General features: G+C 45.4%; 1 protein-coding gene and 1 long non-coding RNA gene across 5 annotated transcripts in view; one reads left to right on the forward strand and one right to left on the reverse strand.

The window, feature by feature from the left end:
- Nucleotides 1-15,916, reverse strand: part of LOC309517099 — a 393,909-nt gene that overhangs the window by 289,432 nt on the left and 88,561 nt on the right. The gene's annotated exons all lie outside the window — the stretch shown is intronic.
- Nucleotides 1-15,916, forward strand: part of KIAA1671 — a 114,384-nt gene that overhangs the window by 86,843 nt on the left and 11,625 nt on the right. For 3 of the 4 annotated variants that reach the window (XM_082196060.1, XM_082196063.1, XM_082196062.1), the window contains 5 exons: nucleotides 3,576-3,694; nucleotides 12,668-12,908; nucleotides 12,999-13,176; nucleotides 14,403-14,527; nucleotides 15,640-15,767. In XM_082196060.1, the coding sequence (XP_082052186.1) occupies nucleotides 3,576-3,694; nucleotides 12,668-12,908; nucleotides 12,999-13,176; nucleotides 14,403-14,527; nucleotides 15,640-15,767 (791 nt within the window). The remainder of the gene's footprint in view (nucleotides 1-3,575; nucleotides 3,695-12,667; nucleotides 12,909-12,998; nucleotides 13,177-14,402; nucleotides 14,528-15,639; nucleotides 15,768-15,916) is intronic. The other variant, XM_082196061.1, reaches the window with a different exon arrangement.

A 15,916-nucleotide genomic window follows, 5' to 3' on the forward strand; every position in this document is an offset into this window, starting at 1 on the left:
GTAGCAGAAGTGTGCAACTCAGCCTTGCATCTATGTGCCCCCCAACCACAAACTGGGGTGCAACTCTTTCAAATGTTTTGCCTGGAGGGTTTTTTGGGGTGTCTCTTGACACTTCCCATCATTGGTAGAAGAATTTCCATAGCACATTTTGATGTCTAAAGATAATCTTTCATGACACAGTCATGGGTTACACATTCAAGCTGTCCCTTTAGCAGACTTTTTACTCACAGGAGGAGTGTTAAAAATGTAGATTTTTCATTGTTCTCCATTTACTGGGTTTTTTTAATTCCCATTGCTGATGGTGATTGTGGTGAGTAACCAGGCTCCTGTCCAGCGGACTAGTTAGCGAGTTTCACCCAGAAGCTCCTGTAGGTTCACATGGCCTGCTCTGGCCAGCTGACTGCAGGGCCTTCTTTTGGTGGTGTGGCTCCCGACCTCACACCCTGCATGTTCCAGCAGGTATTTAATGTGTCGCATAAATAACATGTGGTGGCTGTATGCCTCAAGATATTCATTGAGCTGGAGGTTCTAAACTCTTTCCCCAAGACTGAGTCTAGAAACAAAAATGTTGTACCACGGAGTCTCCATTACCTTAGTAGAGCAGCTGTACTAATACACTGGAAACTTTCATATGGTTTGGGTCAAGTAGTTTAGAGCATTCCACAGTCTCTCACAATCCAAATCATTTCTCTCTATTTCTTATTTTTCCAACCTTAAATTTAGTTCTCCACATTCTTGCAACAATTTGAACTTTTCTCATGAAGCTCATGAAAGTTCATCAGCATTTCAGTGTGAATTTATCTGAATACATTCTGTATGCAATTGTGCCCAATATACACATTCATGCATACCAATTTCCCCGGCCTAACACAATGCATTTCACTAATCTGTGCAGCTTTTATCTGCACTTTTGGACACATTACTTGACTAGGGAACTATACTTGAATTTTTTTTAAGAAATGCACATTTCAAGGGATGGTTGTGATTTGAGTCACATTTGATTTGGAATATGGGAGTTTGGCCAGGTTGTCTTTAAATGCAGACTAAATAGAATTTTCCCCCTCCCTAAATCCAGGGCTTTTCTCACAATAAGCCTTTTTTCCCTGCCTGTGTTGCCCAGCCAGAAGCTCTTCTGAATTTTCCCTGTGGGTCAATGCAAAGTCACCCCTCTTTGGAGAGAGGAGAGCCCCAATCCATCAGGATGTTGGAGAGCCAGTGTGGTGTAGTGGTTAAGAGCGTTAGACTCCTAATCTGGGGAACCGGGTTCACGTCTCTGCTCCTCCACCTGCAGCTGCTGGGTGACCTTGGGCCAGTCACACTTCTTTGAAGTCTCTCAGCCCCACTCACCTCACAGAGTGTCTGTTGTGGGGGAGGAAGGGAAAGGAGATTGTTGGCCGCTTTGAGACTCCTTAAAGGGAGTGAAAGGCGGGATATCAAATCCAAACTCTTCTTCTGGCACAAGAACCCATAGATTATGGTCTGGTGAAGCTTACAGTGACTCAAACAAGGGGTTTGATTGTGCTTCTGAGTGGAAGGTGCCTTTCCAGTGTGCACAAGAATTTTTAAAGCAAATATTTAAAGGTCTTCTGTGGCTTCTGTTGGACAACAGCCCAGAGGACACCATGGCAAAGCTGTCCACTGGAGAAGTTCTTACTCAAGTTCTGCCTTGTCTCACCAGTAGCCACTTGGTCTGGTCTCAACTAAGACTATAACCTGGGTTCTGGGATCTGAGTAGATCCCCAGGGCTTAAACAGAGAGCCTCCTTGTTTGTGGCTGGGACTTGCCCTCCTGAGCTACCCCTGGGGCTGTACTTTCTCGCAGTTTCCTCAGGCAGAGAAAGGAGTGTGTGTCTATGTTGTAAAGGTCCCTGCCATTAGCAGTGCACAAGTTGGAATCCTTTGGAGTGGCCACTCTTGGTGTGTGTTGTTAGCAAATCACTCCTCTGTTGCTAACATTGTGGCTGGTGTGTCACATGTCTGTGTTTACTTCCCTGATCTGGGAAGGTTCTGAGGACGGAAGAGTGTGGCCAGCCAGCAGCTGAGCTTGAGGACCCTGGCAGTGCTTGAAGAACCTCCTCCTGTGTTTACTTCCCTTCTAGAGGCAAGCTGATGGCAGGACTGAGAGCAAATCAAATAACTTTTTTGGGTTTCAGAGGGCCTTGGCAAAGGAAGCACATAGTTCTTTTTTAATGAAAAGCGATTGTCATGATAGGCTGGGTGGAAGGGGCCAGAATCATTTGGTGGCTGGAATGGAACTGCATAAAACAAAGGGCTTTTATTGGGCTGACCTAGCTTTATTCTGCTCTTTCGCTTTGCTGTCTCCATTAATTAACATGTACCATATTATTTTTCAATAGCTTTGCCCGTTGGTAGTGACCTAATCGTGGCACAGTTGCCAAGTGAGAGAGAGAGAGAGAGAGCAGGCCTGTGATGGGCATTCCATAAACAAAAGGGGTTGGGCAAGATAAGAAGGACCTTGAACAGGTTAGCCCAGGGGTCAGCAAACTCTTTCAGCCATGGGCCGGTCCACTGTCCCTCAGACCTTTGGAGGGCCAGACTGTTTTTTTTTTTGGGGGGGATGAACAAATGCCTATGCCCCACAAATAACAGAGAGATGCATTTTAAATAAAAGCACACATTCTACTCATGAAGAAACACACAGATTGCTGGACCACCTGCGGGCCGGATTGAGAAGGCATAGACAAGAAGGTGTTGTTAGAATCTCAGTAAGTTAAAAAGTAGAGAAGTAAAAAAGGAAAAATTGCTTCCCTGTGTGAAGTAATTTTCTTTTAATTGTCAAATAATTCTGTGTACATTGCGGCAGCCTTTGGCTATGTGCAATAAAACTGACTGAGACTGAGACGGCGATTAGGCCGGATCTGGCCCCCGGGCCTTAGTTTGCCTACCCATGGGTTAGCCAAACAGAAAAGAAAAATGTATAAAGTGAGAGAAAGGAAGACTCAGTACCAGATTTTGGGGTGTTCACTGGTTTCTAAAACCAGCTTTGTCTAGGCAAGATGAGTCTATGCTATGTTTCCTAAGAGGAAAATTTGGCACATTTTGTGAGAGAACCCTGCTATTTTTCTGTGAGTCCTTCTAACTCTTTTCCCGCATGGTACAAGAAGGCTGACCCAGGAGCCCCACCCCCATTACTCTTCCTGGGAATCCCCTCTGTCAAACAGCCGGCTTTCTAGTCAAGGATGCTCATAGCCCTCACACAGCAACAATACCTAGAGCAGTTTAAGTGACACCAGGTTTCAGCCTCCTTGAAAGTTGTCCTTTTAAAGGTGACTTCCCCATATTTTTGGCCCTTTGCTGTATTGGGGTGGGGCTGTTTATAAGAACAAGCAAGCAGCCATGGAACAAGGGTACACCTCTCAGTTTCTACAGATGATTCCCTATAGAAGGTGGGGGTGGGATGCTTGGAAAGCCCCTTGGGGAAGCCACACCCTGCTAAGTGCCAGGAGGAAACAGACATCACAACCCTTTATTTGCCATCACTCCCTAGACCTGCTAGCTGTTCCTTGCCCTAGAAGGGGCTAATGCATGCTCTCCCCTCCCCCTTGTGTGTTGCAGGATCAGCTGAAGCAGTGCTTTGGCAGGCCAGCTGCAGAAGCCAAGGACACCGACACGCTTGTGCAAGAGACGGACAGTCAGTATGGCACCTGGAGCGACCAGCGGCACAGTGTGGACAGGTGAGGCTCCTGGGGTGGCAACCCTGAGCAGCCAAGGTCCACGGATCCCTTTGTAAGGGAGAAGGGCCTGCTCCCACCTGGAGTCAGGATCCACTTGGGATCTACCTTTCTCATTCCCAGTCTCTTACAATGGATGGGAGCTGGGCAGTGGCTCTTTCTGATCCCTGCACTTTTGCAATAGGCTTGAACCTTGGAAACTGAGCCCTTGATCTGTTTTGTGTCCTTGGGGAGAGGTGGTGCCTCTAAGCTTCAGGGCAGCAGTTGAAGAAGGAGCAAAAAGGGTTTTCTCTTGTGTGTTTGTGTTTCTTTGTGGCTGATTAGCTGTTCTCCCTGTGCCAAGGTCAGAGGGGGCAGGGTTTCTGTTGAGGCAGGTGATTAGCTGTGGGAGGAGCTTATCAGAGCTAGCAGGGAAGCAGTTGAAGAAGGAGCAAAAAGGGTTTTCTTGTGTGGGGGTGTTTTAAACGGCGTGCACAGTTTAATCCATCTTTTAGATCCTCATTCAATCTCCATCTAAAAGTGGATTATATTTCATTTTGCATTTCTAAAAATAAAGGATTGTAGTCTGAGATTGTTCTTGGCATTATTTATATTTTCCTTACCTTCAGTTCTAATTCTTTAGACAGCCATATCACATCTATCCTTGCACTGCTTTCATGCACTTTGAATGGAAAGTGAATTCCCTATCTAATAGATGTTTATTTCTCCAAATGTCTACCAAATTTTAATTGCCCACCATCTCACAGAAGGTTTTTGGGAGTCAGTCCTGTTCAGTATCCTTCTTCCTAATTGTTCTATCCATTTACAATGACACAACTCCATTCAGATTACCCATCAATATCATTTTCTGATCTGCGAAATCCATTAAATCAGTCTCTAATTTCTTGTAAAAGTCCGCTTTTTTATCAATAGGGGCATAGATTCCTATTAATAAAAATTGTTCGCCTTGCACCACGATCTGTACCACTATTACTCTTCCTTGGTCATCTTTAAAAATTTGTTTTGGCTCGAATTTTTATTTAATATAAAGGACCACTCCACTTTTTTTATCTATCTGCTGTTATAAATTCCATTCCTAATTTTTTATTACTTAGGACTCTTTGGTATTTGCTTGCTATATGTGTTTCTTGAAGACAAACTATCTAAATTTTGTTTGAGAATTATATATTTTATTCCTTTTTGTTTTATTATTTAAGCTGTTTACGTTCCAACTTAATACTTTTAAATTTGCCATTTTGTTTTACTGTTTGTTTTTACCTACGACCTTGTCTAATATTCCCCTTTGACTTGATTATATAAGTTATCTACATCCCCTCCTGTTGCTCCGCTTATTGGATCTCTGCCTGTCCCTCCTGCTGGTCCCATTGGATCTTGACCTGTCCCTCCTACCAGGCCGAGAGGGCCTAGTACTGTATATGGGTTATCAAATTCAAAATCTCTGCCATGTTTTTGCCAGAATTCGTGTGCTTGATCTTCATTTGCCAATCTATATTTTTTGCTTTTGTATTTAAAGGAAATTCCTTCTGGGAATTCCCATCTGAATTTTATTTTGGATTTAATCAAACCATTTGTTATATAATGGATTCTCTGGCATCTTTGTCATAAAATCGGGGGGATTTCCTTGTAAATGGCCACCTCATTACTGTCAACCTGGAGACTGTTTTCATAATTTTTTGGAGAATAGCTCCCCTGACCCCAAGCAGTCTCCAGGTTGTTTTCTAGCTCTAGAAGTCTTCAAACGAAACCCGGTAGCAACTTGATTCTTCCAGATACTCCTGACTTTCCCCCAACCAATCAGCAATTGTCTTGGCTATATATGTCAACAAATCTTGTTTCTCCCTCCTTCTCTGGCAAACCTCTTATTCTGAGAACATTGGATTTTTGCCTCATCTCAAGGAGGGCAAGCTGTAGCTCAAATTGGTCCTGCCTGCCCGACAGACCTCTCACGTCGCTCTTAATTACCTCTTGTTCTTCCTGCAATTCTTGGGTGACTTTTTCCGTTTTTTTAGTTTTGGTCTCCAAATTTTTAACGGTTATTTCCATGGCATCTGTCACCTTTTTTGTATGCTTTTCCATCTCCCCCCTAATATCCCCAAGCCAAACGGAGGACTATAGATCCCCAAGCCAAACGGAGGACATAGATGATGCCTTCCTGGAACAGATGGCCAAGCATGCAAAAGGAAGGGAGATAGTAGTAATGGGGGACTTCAATTACCCGGATATTTGTTGGACGTCAAACTCAGCCAAGAGCATAAGGTCAAACAGATTCCTCACTGGCCTTGCAGACAACTTCATTGTCCAGAAAGTGGGAGAAGCAACAAGAGGAACAGCCATTTTAGATCTGGTCCTAACCAATGTTGATGACCTGGTTAGTGGGGTAGAAGTGGAAGGATCATTAGGCGCGAGTGATCATGCTCTTCTGAAGTTTTCTATACAGCGGAAAGGAGCAGCCAAGCATACTAGGACTCAATTTCTTGACTTTAAGAAAGCCGACTTCATAAAACTTAAAGAAGTGCTGGGTGAGATCCCATGGACAACAATACTAAAAGGAAAGGGAGTTCATGATGGCTGGGAGTTTGTTAAGAGGGAGATACTAAAAGCACAACGTCAGGCAATACCAATGAGACGGAAACATGGAAGGTGCCTAAAGAAGCCAGGGTGGCTATCTAAAGAACTTTTAACTGAATTAAGATTAAAAAGGGATGTGTACAAAAAATGGAAAAGGGGGGAAACCACCAAAGAGGAATTCAAACAAATAGCCAGCACGTGTAGACACAAAGTCAGAAAAGCTAAAGCACAGAATGAACTCAGGCTTGCTAGAGAGGTTAAAAGCAACAAAAAAGGCTTTTATGGGTATGTTCGTAGCAAAAGGAAGAACAAAGAAACAATGGGGTCACTCAGAGGAGAAGATGGTGAAATGCAAACAGGGGACACAGAAAGGGCTGAACTACTCAATGCCTTCTTTGCCTCAGTCTTCTCCGATAAAGAAAACAATGCCCGACCTGAAGAATTTGGAGCAAATGATTCAGCAAAGGAAACACAGCCCAGAATAACTAAGGAGATAGTACAAGAATATTTGGCTAGTTTAGATGTATTCAAGTCTCCAGGGCCAGATGAACTGCATCCAAGAGTATTAAAAGAACTGGCAGATGTGATCTCAGAACCACTGGCAGTCATCTTTGAGAATTCCTGGAGAACAAGCGAAGTCCCAGCAGACTGGAGGAGGGCAAATGTTGTCCCTATTTTCAAAAAGGGGAAAAGAGAGGACCCAAATAATTACCGCCCAGTCAGTCTGACATCAATAGCAGGGAAGATTCTGGAGCAGATCATTAAGCAAACAGTCTGTGAGCACCTAGAAAGGAATGCTGTGATCACCAATAGTCAGCATGGATTTCTGAAAAATAAGTCATGTCAGACTAACCTGATCTCGTTTTTTGACAGAATTACAAGCCTGGTAGATGAAGGGAACGCAGTGGATGTAGCCTACCTTGATTTCAGCAAGGCATTTGACAAGGTGCCCCATGATATTCTTGTAAAGAAGCTGGTAAAATGTGGTCTTGACTATGCTACCACTCAGTGGATTTGTAACTGGCTGACTGACCGAACCCAAAGGGTGTTCATCAATGGTTCCTCTTCATCCTGGAGAAGAGTGACTAGTGGGGTGCCACAGGGTTCTGTCTTGGGCCCGGTCTTATTCAACATCTTTATCAACGACTTGGATGATGGACTCAAGGGCATCCTGATCAAATTTGCAGATGACACCAAACTGGGAGGGGTGGCTAACACCCCAGAGGACAGGATCACACTTCAAAATGACCTTGACAGATTAGAGAACTGGGCAAAAATAAACAAGATGAATTTTAACAGGGAGAAATGTAAAGTATTGCACTTGGGCAAAAAAAATGAGAGGCACAAATACAAGATGGGTGACACCTGGCTTGAGAGCAGTACATGTGAAAAGGATCTAGGAGTCTTGGTTGACCACAAACTTGACATGAGCCAACAGTGTGACGCGGCAGCTAAAAAAGCCAATGCAATTCTGGGCTGCATCAATAGGAGTATAGCATCTAGATCAAGGGAAGTAATAGTGCCACTGTATTCTGCTCTGGTCAGACCTCACCTGGAGTACTGTGTCCAGTTCTGGGCACCACAATTCAAGAAGGACACTGACAAACTGGAACGTGTCCAGAGGAGGGCAACCAAAATGGTCAAGGGCCTGGAAACGATGCCTTATGAGGAACGGCTAAGGGAGCTGGGCATGTTTAGCCTGGAGAAGAGGAGGTTAAGGGGTGATATGATAGCCATGTTCAAATATATAAAAGGATGTCACATAGAGGAGGGAGAAAGGTTGTTTTCTGCTGCTCCGGAGAAGCGGACACGGAGCAATGGATCCAAACTACAAGAAAGAAGATTCCACCTAAACATTAGGAAGAACTTCCTGACAGTAAGAGCTGTTCGACAGTGGAATTTGCTGCCAAGGAGTGTGGTGGAGTCTCCTACTTTGGAGGTCTTTAAGCAGAGGCTTGACAACCATATGTCAGGAGTGCTCTGATGGTGTTTCCTGCTTGGCAGGGGGTTGGACTCGATGGCCCTTGTGGTCTCTTCCAACTCTATGATTCTATGATTCTATGATTCTATCCTCCTTGACACTATCAAATTGTGTTTGCATTTGTGCCAGCATTTCCTTTTTAAAGTCTCCCAAAATGGAAACTATCTCAGATGCTATACTGCCCTCAGGAACTGAATCTCATCGACCTGAGAGGCCTTTACTTCTTTCTAGTTGGAGATGCCATCCCTTGCTTACTTACAATTTTATGTCTGTTTAAGAACAGACATTAAAAACACTGGCAAAACAATGGCTTCTCAGTGTCACTTTTATCCAGGGGTCGGCAAGGTTTATCTCGCTTGGGCTGGTTCACTCCACTGGAGATCCCTCCATGGGCCAGATCGTGCGCATACATAAGCATGCGCAGCCGTGATTTCCGGTGTCTGCTGCGCAGGTGAGATTTTCGGCGTCTGAGTATGCGCAGACGCGATTTTCGGCACCACAGAAGCGAGTCCCTGCGTTGCGCTGCACCGGTTTAGCACAGCGTGCGGGGGCTTGCTGAGCAGGCAGCTTGGTTCGGGGGCGGCTCGGGGGCTGGTTAAATGACCCCCGTGGGCCGCTTGTGGCCCATGGGCCTTAGCTTGCCTACCCCTGCTCTTATTAGTTGTTCAAGGCCACCTCTCAGATTTTTGTTTCAGTTCTCAACCTAATAACAAGAGCAAACAGGATGGAAATGGAAAAAATCAAACTGTTCGCAGAGACATAGTATGTTCACCAATACAAAGAGTACGCATTTAGCAAATATGGACAATGTAACTTAAGGTTTATAGGAATTTAAAGATTAAACAATTTAAAGATTAAACCGTAGGCACAGTTAATAAAAAAATAAAAAAATTGTAATGCTGCTCACGGCTGCTCAGTTCTTTTGATTTTATTTATTTATTATTATTATTGTTTACTGAATTTATATACCGCCCTATACCCGGGTCTTTTAGTACTTCCAAATAGTTCCTGTCACACGTGGGTAATTGTAAATTGTAAATCCAAAATGTTTATACATCCAAAATAATTGTAAATCCAAATTAATATGATATTTTCCTTACACACTGGTCTTCACCATTCTTCATATTATTTCTCACAACGTATGCCCTCCAGCTAATTCCAGGCACTCTCCCGTCCCGAGGGTCCCTCCCAGAGTTGGGTGAGTGTTCACCTGCTTAGCTTTGGGTCTGATTGTGGAGATCCAGGTGTTATTAATCCAAAATCCAGAAAGCCGGTGCTCTTTTGTCAAGCTCCAATTTAAAGGATATTATTCCAAATCAGGACTAATAGAGCACCTTCCAAGTTTAGTGTCAAAACCAATCCTGTTAAATTCCAAAAAAGAAAAAAATAGTTCTCTCTTAAAAAAAAAAAAAATTATTAAGTTTTCCATTTTAACAATCCAATCAAATCACATTAAGTATTCCAAATTATACATATACATATCAAATAATCCAAATATTCTGCTGAGTTATTAATTTTTTATTGAGACTTCCCATGCTTCAAGTTCAGGGGGGCGGGGCTCTGATCATCTCATATCTCTACTGCTTTTGATGGTAATTTCTAATAGTTCCTTTAAATCTTCCTGTTGTTTTCCTTCTTTCATGGCCTCTGAGTTGTTTCCACAAGCGAGTTGAAGTAAAATGGTGTGTTTCTGTGTGAATTTTATGTGTATGATACCCCTCTGTCCTTTGCAGTATCTCCTCACATGCTGGTATTTCTGCTGAATCAATCCAAAAGTCTTTTCGCTGCTGGCAGCCGCCATCTTCTCTCAGTTCCGATGTAATCAGTTATAAGCGTCTGCTCATTAATTTTCCCAGACCGGTTGCATCAAACATTAGCCTTTCTAGGGGAGATTTACCAAATCGGACTTGAAGTACAAATACAGTAGCATATTAAAGGCTCACTTCCCCCTATGACTATTTATAATTCTGCAGCTCGGTCTTATTCCATCATGGTGGATTTCCAAATTAAAAATGTGTCATGAATCCTCCAACACAATCTAGGAAACCATCCAAAACATTTTAACATCCTCCAGTGGCTAATGAGATCCTGCTTCTGTCTAATATCAACAGTTGGAGAATCTTTTATCTTCTTCCAAGCAATTCAAATATCAAAAGCTTTAATTATATAATATTGTTATTTCCACACAGTTTATAGTTTTAGAGCCATATTTATATCAACAAATAGAAAACTTTTCAGTCTCGCTTGCTATAAATGATGTAAACGGTTCTTCTGGGTTGTTGTTTTTTGCCAAGTATCATAATAAATCAGAATCAGAATACAATAGTAAAAAAGGCTTACCCCCCCCCTTTCCGTTCCGTTCAACGTACCAACTTATATGTTATCCTTTTTCCGTATCTCAGTGGCTGGCTTAATTGGCAGAATAATCTCCCCCTCCTCACTCGAAGCATGTCCAAAACTTAAATCCAGTTTTTCATCTTAAGAAATGGAACTTGGTGCACTTGCAGAGACAGCGTCTGGGAGATCCAGACTCCCTCGGGGGCTTTCCATCCAGTGTCCTCACCCCCTCCTTCTTTATGAAATTGGGGCTGGTTTGTTGGGCATCTGCGGATGACACTGCATCTTCCCATACCCCAGGAAGATTTTGGAAGGCTGATTACTCCCATCTCAGCCTCTAATTACTCCGTGGGAGCCGGAGTGATGGTATTTTCAGCCATCTTCCGTGGCGCCTCAAGCGGAAGTCCAGAAAATATAGTTCTCACCATAGAAGCGTCCAATATTGTCCTTTAAGCACTTACAAATCTTTCCCTTGCAGTTGGCAGATTGCCAGAAAACGGAAGTTGACTTCCTCTTTAATTTCTGTTTTGCCAAATTTAATTTTATTTGGATAAAATAACTTTTAAACTGCTTATTGTTCTTCAGCTTCAATTGTTGTTATGCAAATCTGCAAACTGACAAACTGGAACGTGTCCAGAGGAGGGCAACCAAAATGGTCAAAGGTCTGGAAACGATGCCTTATGAGGAACGGCTAAGGGAGCTGGGCATGTTTAGCCTGGAGAAGAGGAGGTTAAGGGGTGATATGATAGCCATGTTCAAATATATAAAAGGATGTCATATAGAGGAGGGAGAAAGGTTGTTTTCTGCTGCTCCAGAGAAGCGGACACGGAGCAATGGATCCAAACTACAAGAAAGAAGATTCCACCTAAACATTAGAAAGAACTTCCTGACAGTAAGAGCTGTTTGACAGTGGAATTTGCTGCCAAGGAGTGTGGTGGAGTCTCCTACTTTGGAGGTCTTTAAGCAGAGGCTTGACAACCATATGTCAGGAGTGCTCTGATGGTGTTTCCTGCTTGGCAGGGGGTTGGACTCGATGGCCCTTGTGGTCTCTTCCAACTCTATGATTCTATGATTCAGTGTGTGGGTTCCCAATCTGGCTAACCACTGTGGGGAAAGAGTAAGGGACAAGATGGTTCTTTGGGTATGATCACTGGGGCTTTTCTCTTAAAATGTCCATCATTCTCTTCACGGAAACTCCGAAATGGCAGTTCTGCACTTCCTTCCAAGATGCAGTCAGTGTGCACACTATGGCTTCCTTGCTCCTGGTACATTTGGTGTGCTTTTTCTTCAGGGTGTTTTCTTCCTTGGTACCTGGACTCTTCAGTGTTGCAGGGCATCCTGGGACCCGCTGCCTCTCCTTGGCTTTGTAAACATACCACTTCCTGTGCTCTGTGGCAAGAAAGGGGCAAGAAAGAATCATAGAATCATAGAGTTGGAAGAGACCACAAGGGCCATCGAGTCCAACCCCCTGCCAAACAGGAAACACCATCAGAGCACTCCTGACATATGGACATCAAGCCTCTGCTTAGGAAGAATGCCAAGTGAGATAATAGGTTATTGTCAGTATTACTACTGTTATTCATTAAGTCTCCTCCTCCCTAAGGTCCTAGGGCAGGTTACAACATTCAAAAACAGCATCGAAAACAGATTAAAACAATTTAGAATCACAGAACTAAGAAGGATCCTAAAGATACACATCTCAGGTGCCAAAGGCCAGGGTTTCAGCATTTTCCCAAGGCTGTATAGTGCAGGTCCCACAACTCAGGGGTTGCAACAGAGAAGGCCCTCTCCAGCCCCACACCCCCACCTTGCAATCCTGAGGGAGCTACCAAAAGGGCTCCCTCTGCTGATCTTAACATCTGGGTGGACCTCTAGGGAAAATAGCACTGCACATGTTGTTTGTGCCATTGAGTCAGTTCTGGGGGCAAGAAAGGTGGGCCCCCAAACACAGGAGGTGAGGTTGAGCTTTAAGCAGCCTGCTTCAAGAGGCAGCTGTCTCCTGGGTTGGGGGGTGATTGAGTCACCACCCAGCCTTCCCTGCTTTGTATTCCTCTGGCTAACCACTGCTCTGTTCCCCTTGGTTGTTGTAGCTTTGTGCCAGAGTCCCCTTCCTCAGAAAGCAACATGGCTTCAGCCCGGAAACAGCCCCCCAGCAGCCGGTTCTCGTCCTTCTCCTCTCAAACCGATCCTGCCTCTGCAACCGACCAGCACGATTCCTCCAGGGACCACAGGAGCACCAGTCTGGACCGCTTCAGCACAGATGTAGAATCTGCAGACGGGGCTAAGGCCCCTGCGTTAGCAGGGGACGGCCCAGACTTCTCCTTCCTGGAGGTAAGTTCTTGAGGCATGGCCCTGAGGGACACATTGCAGGCAGTGTTGCAGGTCTGTGTTTGACAGCATGTGTGTTTGTTCTTCTCAAAGCAAACTCCTGTGCTGGACTCCAGTGTCTTGAAAACCCGCGTGCAGCTCAGCAAAAGGAGGCGCCAGCACCGAGCCCCAATTTCCCACTCGCTCAGAAGAAGCACCGGGGGAGACACTGAGCAGCGGCTCTCTGTGACAGAAGAGGCAGACAGCACGTGGTTGTTCAAGGGCTCCACAGGTAGCAGAGGGAAGGTGTCCTGTGCTATATAACCTGTCCCAAATCCCCAGAATCTGCCAAATACTTCCATGAGTGATACAAATAAGCGAGCCAAGCTGAAGGATCCCAGCCAATTTGAACCTGGATTACTTGCCATCCTTGAGCACGTTGAAAGGGTGTTGGATAGCACAGAGCTGTGTGCCTGGTCGTTGTGCCCTTAGAATAGTGTCCAACGGATACATTGTCAGGTGCAGCTTCATTCTCTCTCGCTTCCTATCTGGATGGTTCACTGTGAGGGAGAGGTGAGGTGGGAGACCTTAGCCAAAAGCACATGGAACTAGGCACTTCCCGCCTTTGTAGGTTGGAAGTACTCATCAGTGCGGGCTCCGAGACTTTCATCATCATCTTTGTCCACTTGTTTCTATACTGTTTTCTGGCCAAGACCCACAAAACGGTGAACAAATAAATATGAGAGACAATACAATAAAGCTGTAGTAAATACAAATGTGGACGTAAATCCATTTAGCAGCACACGGTGATTCATACTTCATACTTTCCCAAGCTGCATTTGTGCTCGGACCAAAACACAGCTGCCACCCACAACACAATGGCCCCTGCGACGGGCTTCTCTCTGGAAGCAGCTGTAGCTGTGGGACTCGCTGGCTCAGCCTTCTGGCTCTTCAACAGGCTGCAGTTCTCCAGGTGCAAATGCAGGAAAGAAGGGAGGGGGAGGCTAAACTTGATTTTCACCTCCCATCCAGCAAGGATCTTATTACTGCTGCCCTGCTACCTCTCCAGTCACCTCTGTACCTGGAAGGGTCAGGAAAGGTTGTGTAGACCCAGAATTCCCCCATGGTGCCTCTGGTTGCAAAGTGGGTGGTTGTTGGAGCAGCAGTGGGCCCTTGGCTAGTCTTGGGGCCACAGTGCCTGACCTTTCCACCACAGGGAGATTGGAGACAGAGGGACCTGGTCAGCAAAGTCACAGAGGCCTGGGCAGGAGCAAAGATGGCAGAGGGTGAAGTCGCATCCCCCGGCTGACCAAGCTGCTTTCTGGTGCTTCTGGCTTGGGAGAATTGATTGGAAAGTCATCCCAAGGACTGCTTTGAAAGGAGACAGAAGCTGCTGGTGGGAGGGGGCCAAGCAGTGGGTTTCTAGCCCTGTGTTTTGTGCCTTCCTTCCTTCCCTCCCTCCCTCCCTCCCTCCCTCCCAAAGTGTCTGAAGCCTCATGAGTAATCCTCATTCTTAAGCAGAAAACTCAGCCAAGAAAGAAGACTCTGGTGAGGACGGAAACCCACAGCCAACAGAGAGGTCGCCCATCTCTCAGCTGCAGAGGCTCCCTGTCTTTCCAGGGATGGACCACTCAGCCCTCAAGGTGAATGTTGGTGCACCCCCCCCCCATACACACTTGTCCTTAGCATTGGGAACCTGTCGTGGAGTATATTTCAGAGACACTGTGGAGAGGTTGATTCTGCCTCAACCTGCACTGAGAAACACGTGGTACTAGTTCATGTAATTTGGTAGCACAAGAAGAGAAATGTCATGGGGGCACTTTGGGTACCAATGGGAATACCTGGAGCCCATTCTGAGCCCCAAAGGCACCTGAGGGTGGGCTATGGAAATGGTGTCCCTCACATGTTGCATGCAAGGAGGCAGTGGAACGGTGTGGGGTGAAGGGGCCAGTGACTGGGGACTGGGAACAGGATGCCCAGTAGACAGCTGGGAGGCCCATGCCCTGTGCTGTGAGCCTCCATTCAACGCTGCCTGAAGATTTAGGAAGCTGCCCCTTCCTGTGTCAGAATGTTTGTATTATTGTATTATTGCTACAATTTATTGATTTATTGCCTTCCAAACCACCATCTCAAGGTGATTTACACGTCAGATAATTAAAAGCAGTTAGAAACACTAAAGTAACAAATACATTTGAAACAAGATTAAAACCATACAAAATAGGCATTCATGGCAAAGTCCATGGTTTATCTGGTTGGGAAAGCCTGTTGGAACAAAAATGTCTTCAGCTGTTTCCAGAAAGTGGACTCCTTCCTTCTCTCATCCGAGATGCTGTTCCACAGAACAGTTGCAGCTGCACTAAAAGCCCTGTCCTGAGTTACTGTGGAGTAGGGTTTTGGGAACTTGCAGGAGACACTGTCCTGCAAACTGCAGAGATCTGCTGGGTGTCTAAGTGTTAGGGCAGTCTGGTCTCAGCCTGGTCTCCCCTCAAAGGCCTCCTCAGGTCTTTTCCACGAGCTGCTCCTTGATTACTTGGTGACTGGATGCCCTAGCCGGGTGCTCCATCCCTGAAATCATTTCCCTCCACATGATGCATAACCACCCTTGCCTGGTGATGGCCAGAAGGCACCAGCCCTTGGCTAGACATTCCTTGGAGTGAGCTCAATGCTGATGGGTCCCTTTCTCACGCCTCCTTTTGTGAAACTTGTGATCCAACCGTGACATTTACCAGAGGGTTCCCCTCTCGCCACCCTCCAGGCTCAACTCAGGAAAAGACATGAACCAGATGGAACAGAAGTGCAGTTGTCCAAGTCACCAAAATTCCCATTTCAGGCTGGAGTTCCTGCTGGCAGAGTTCTGCCTGTTGGCACGGAGAAAGAAGAGAGGTGAGGAGGCTTGTTGTCAGGGTGACATTCTGATAAATTCACCTTTAAGTTTTTCTGCAGATTTTACTGCTTTGCTACTTGTGAAAGCCCCACCTTCTAGCTTCCCAAAAGTCTTCTGGTTTCTGAGATTCCAGCAGGGGTTGCCCAAA

This window comes from Podarcis vaucheri, assembly GCF_965113315.1.
Source record: "Podarcis vaucheri genome assembly, chromosome: 13".
In the NCBI taxonomy this organism is placed as follows: domain Eukaryota; kingdom Metazoa; phylum Chordata; class Lepidosauria; order Squamata; family Lacertidae; genus Podarcis; species Podarcis vaucheri.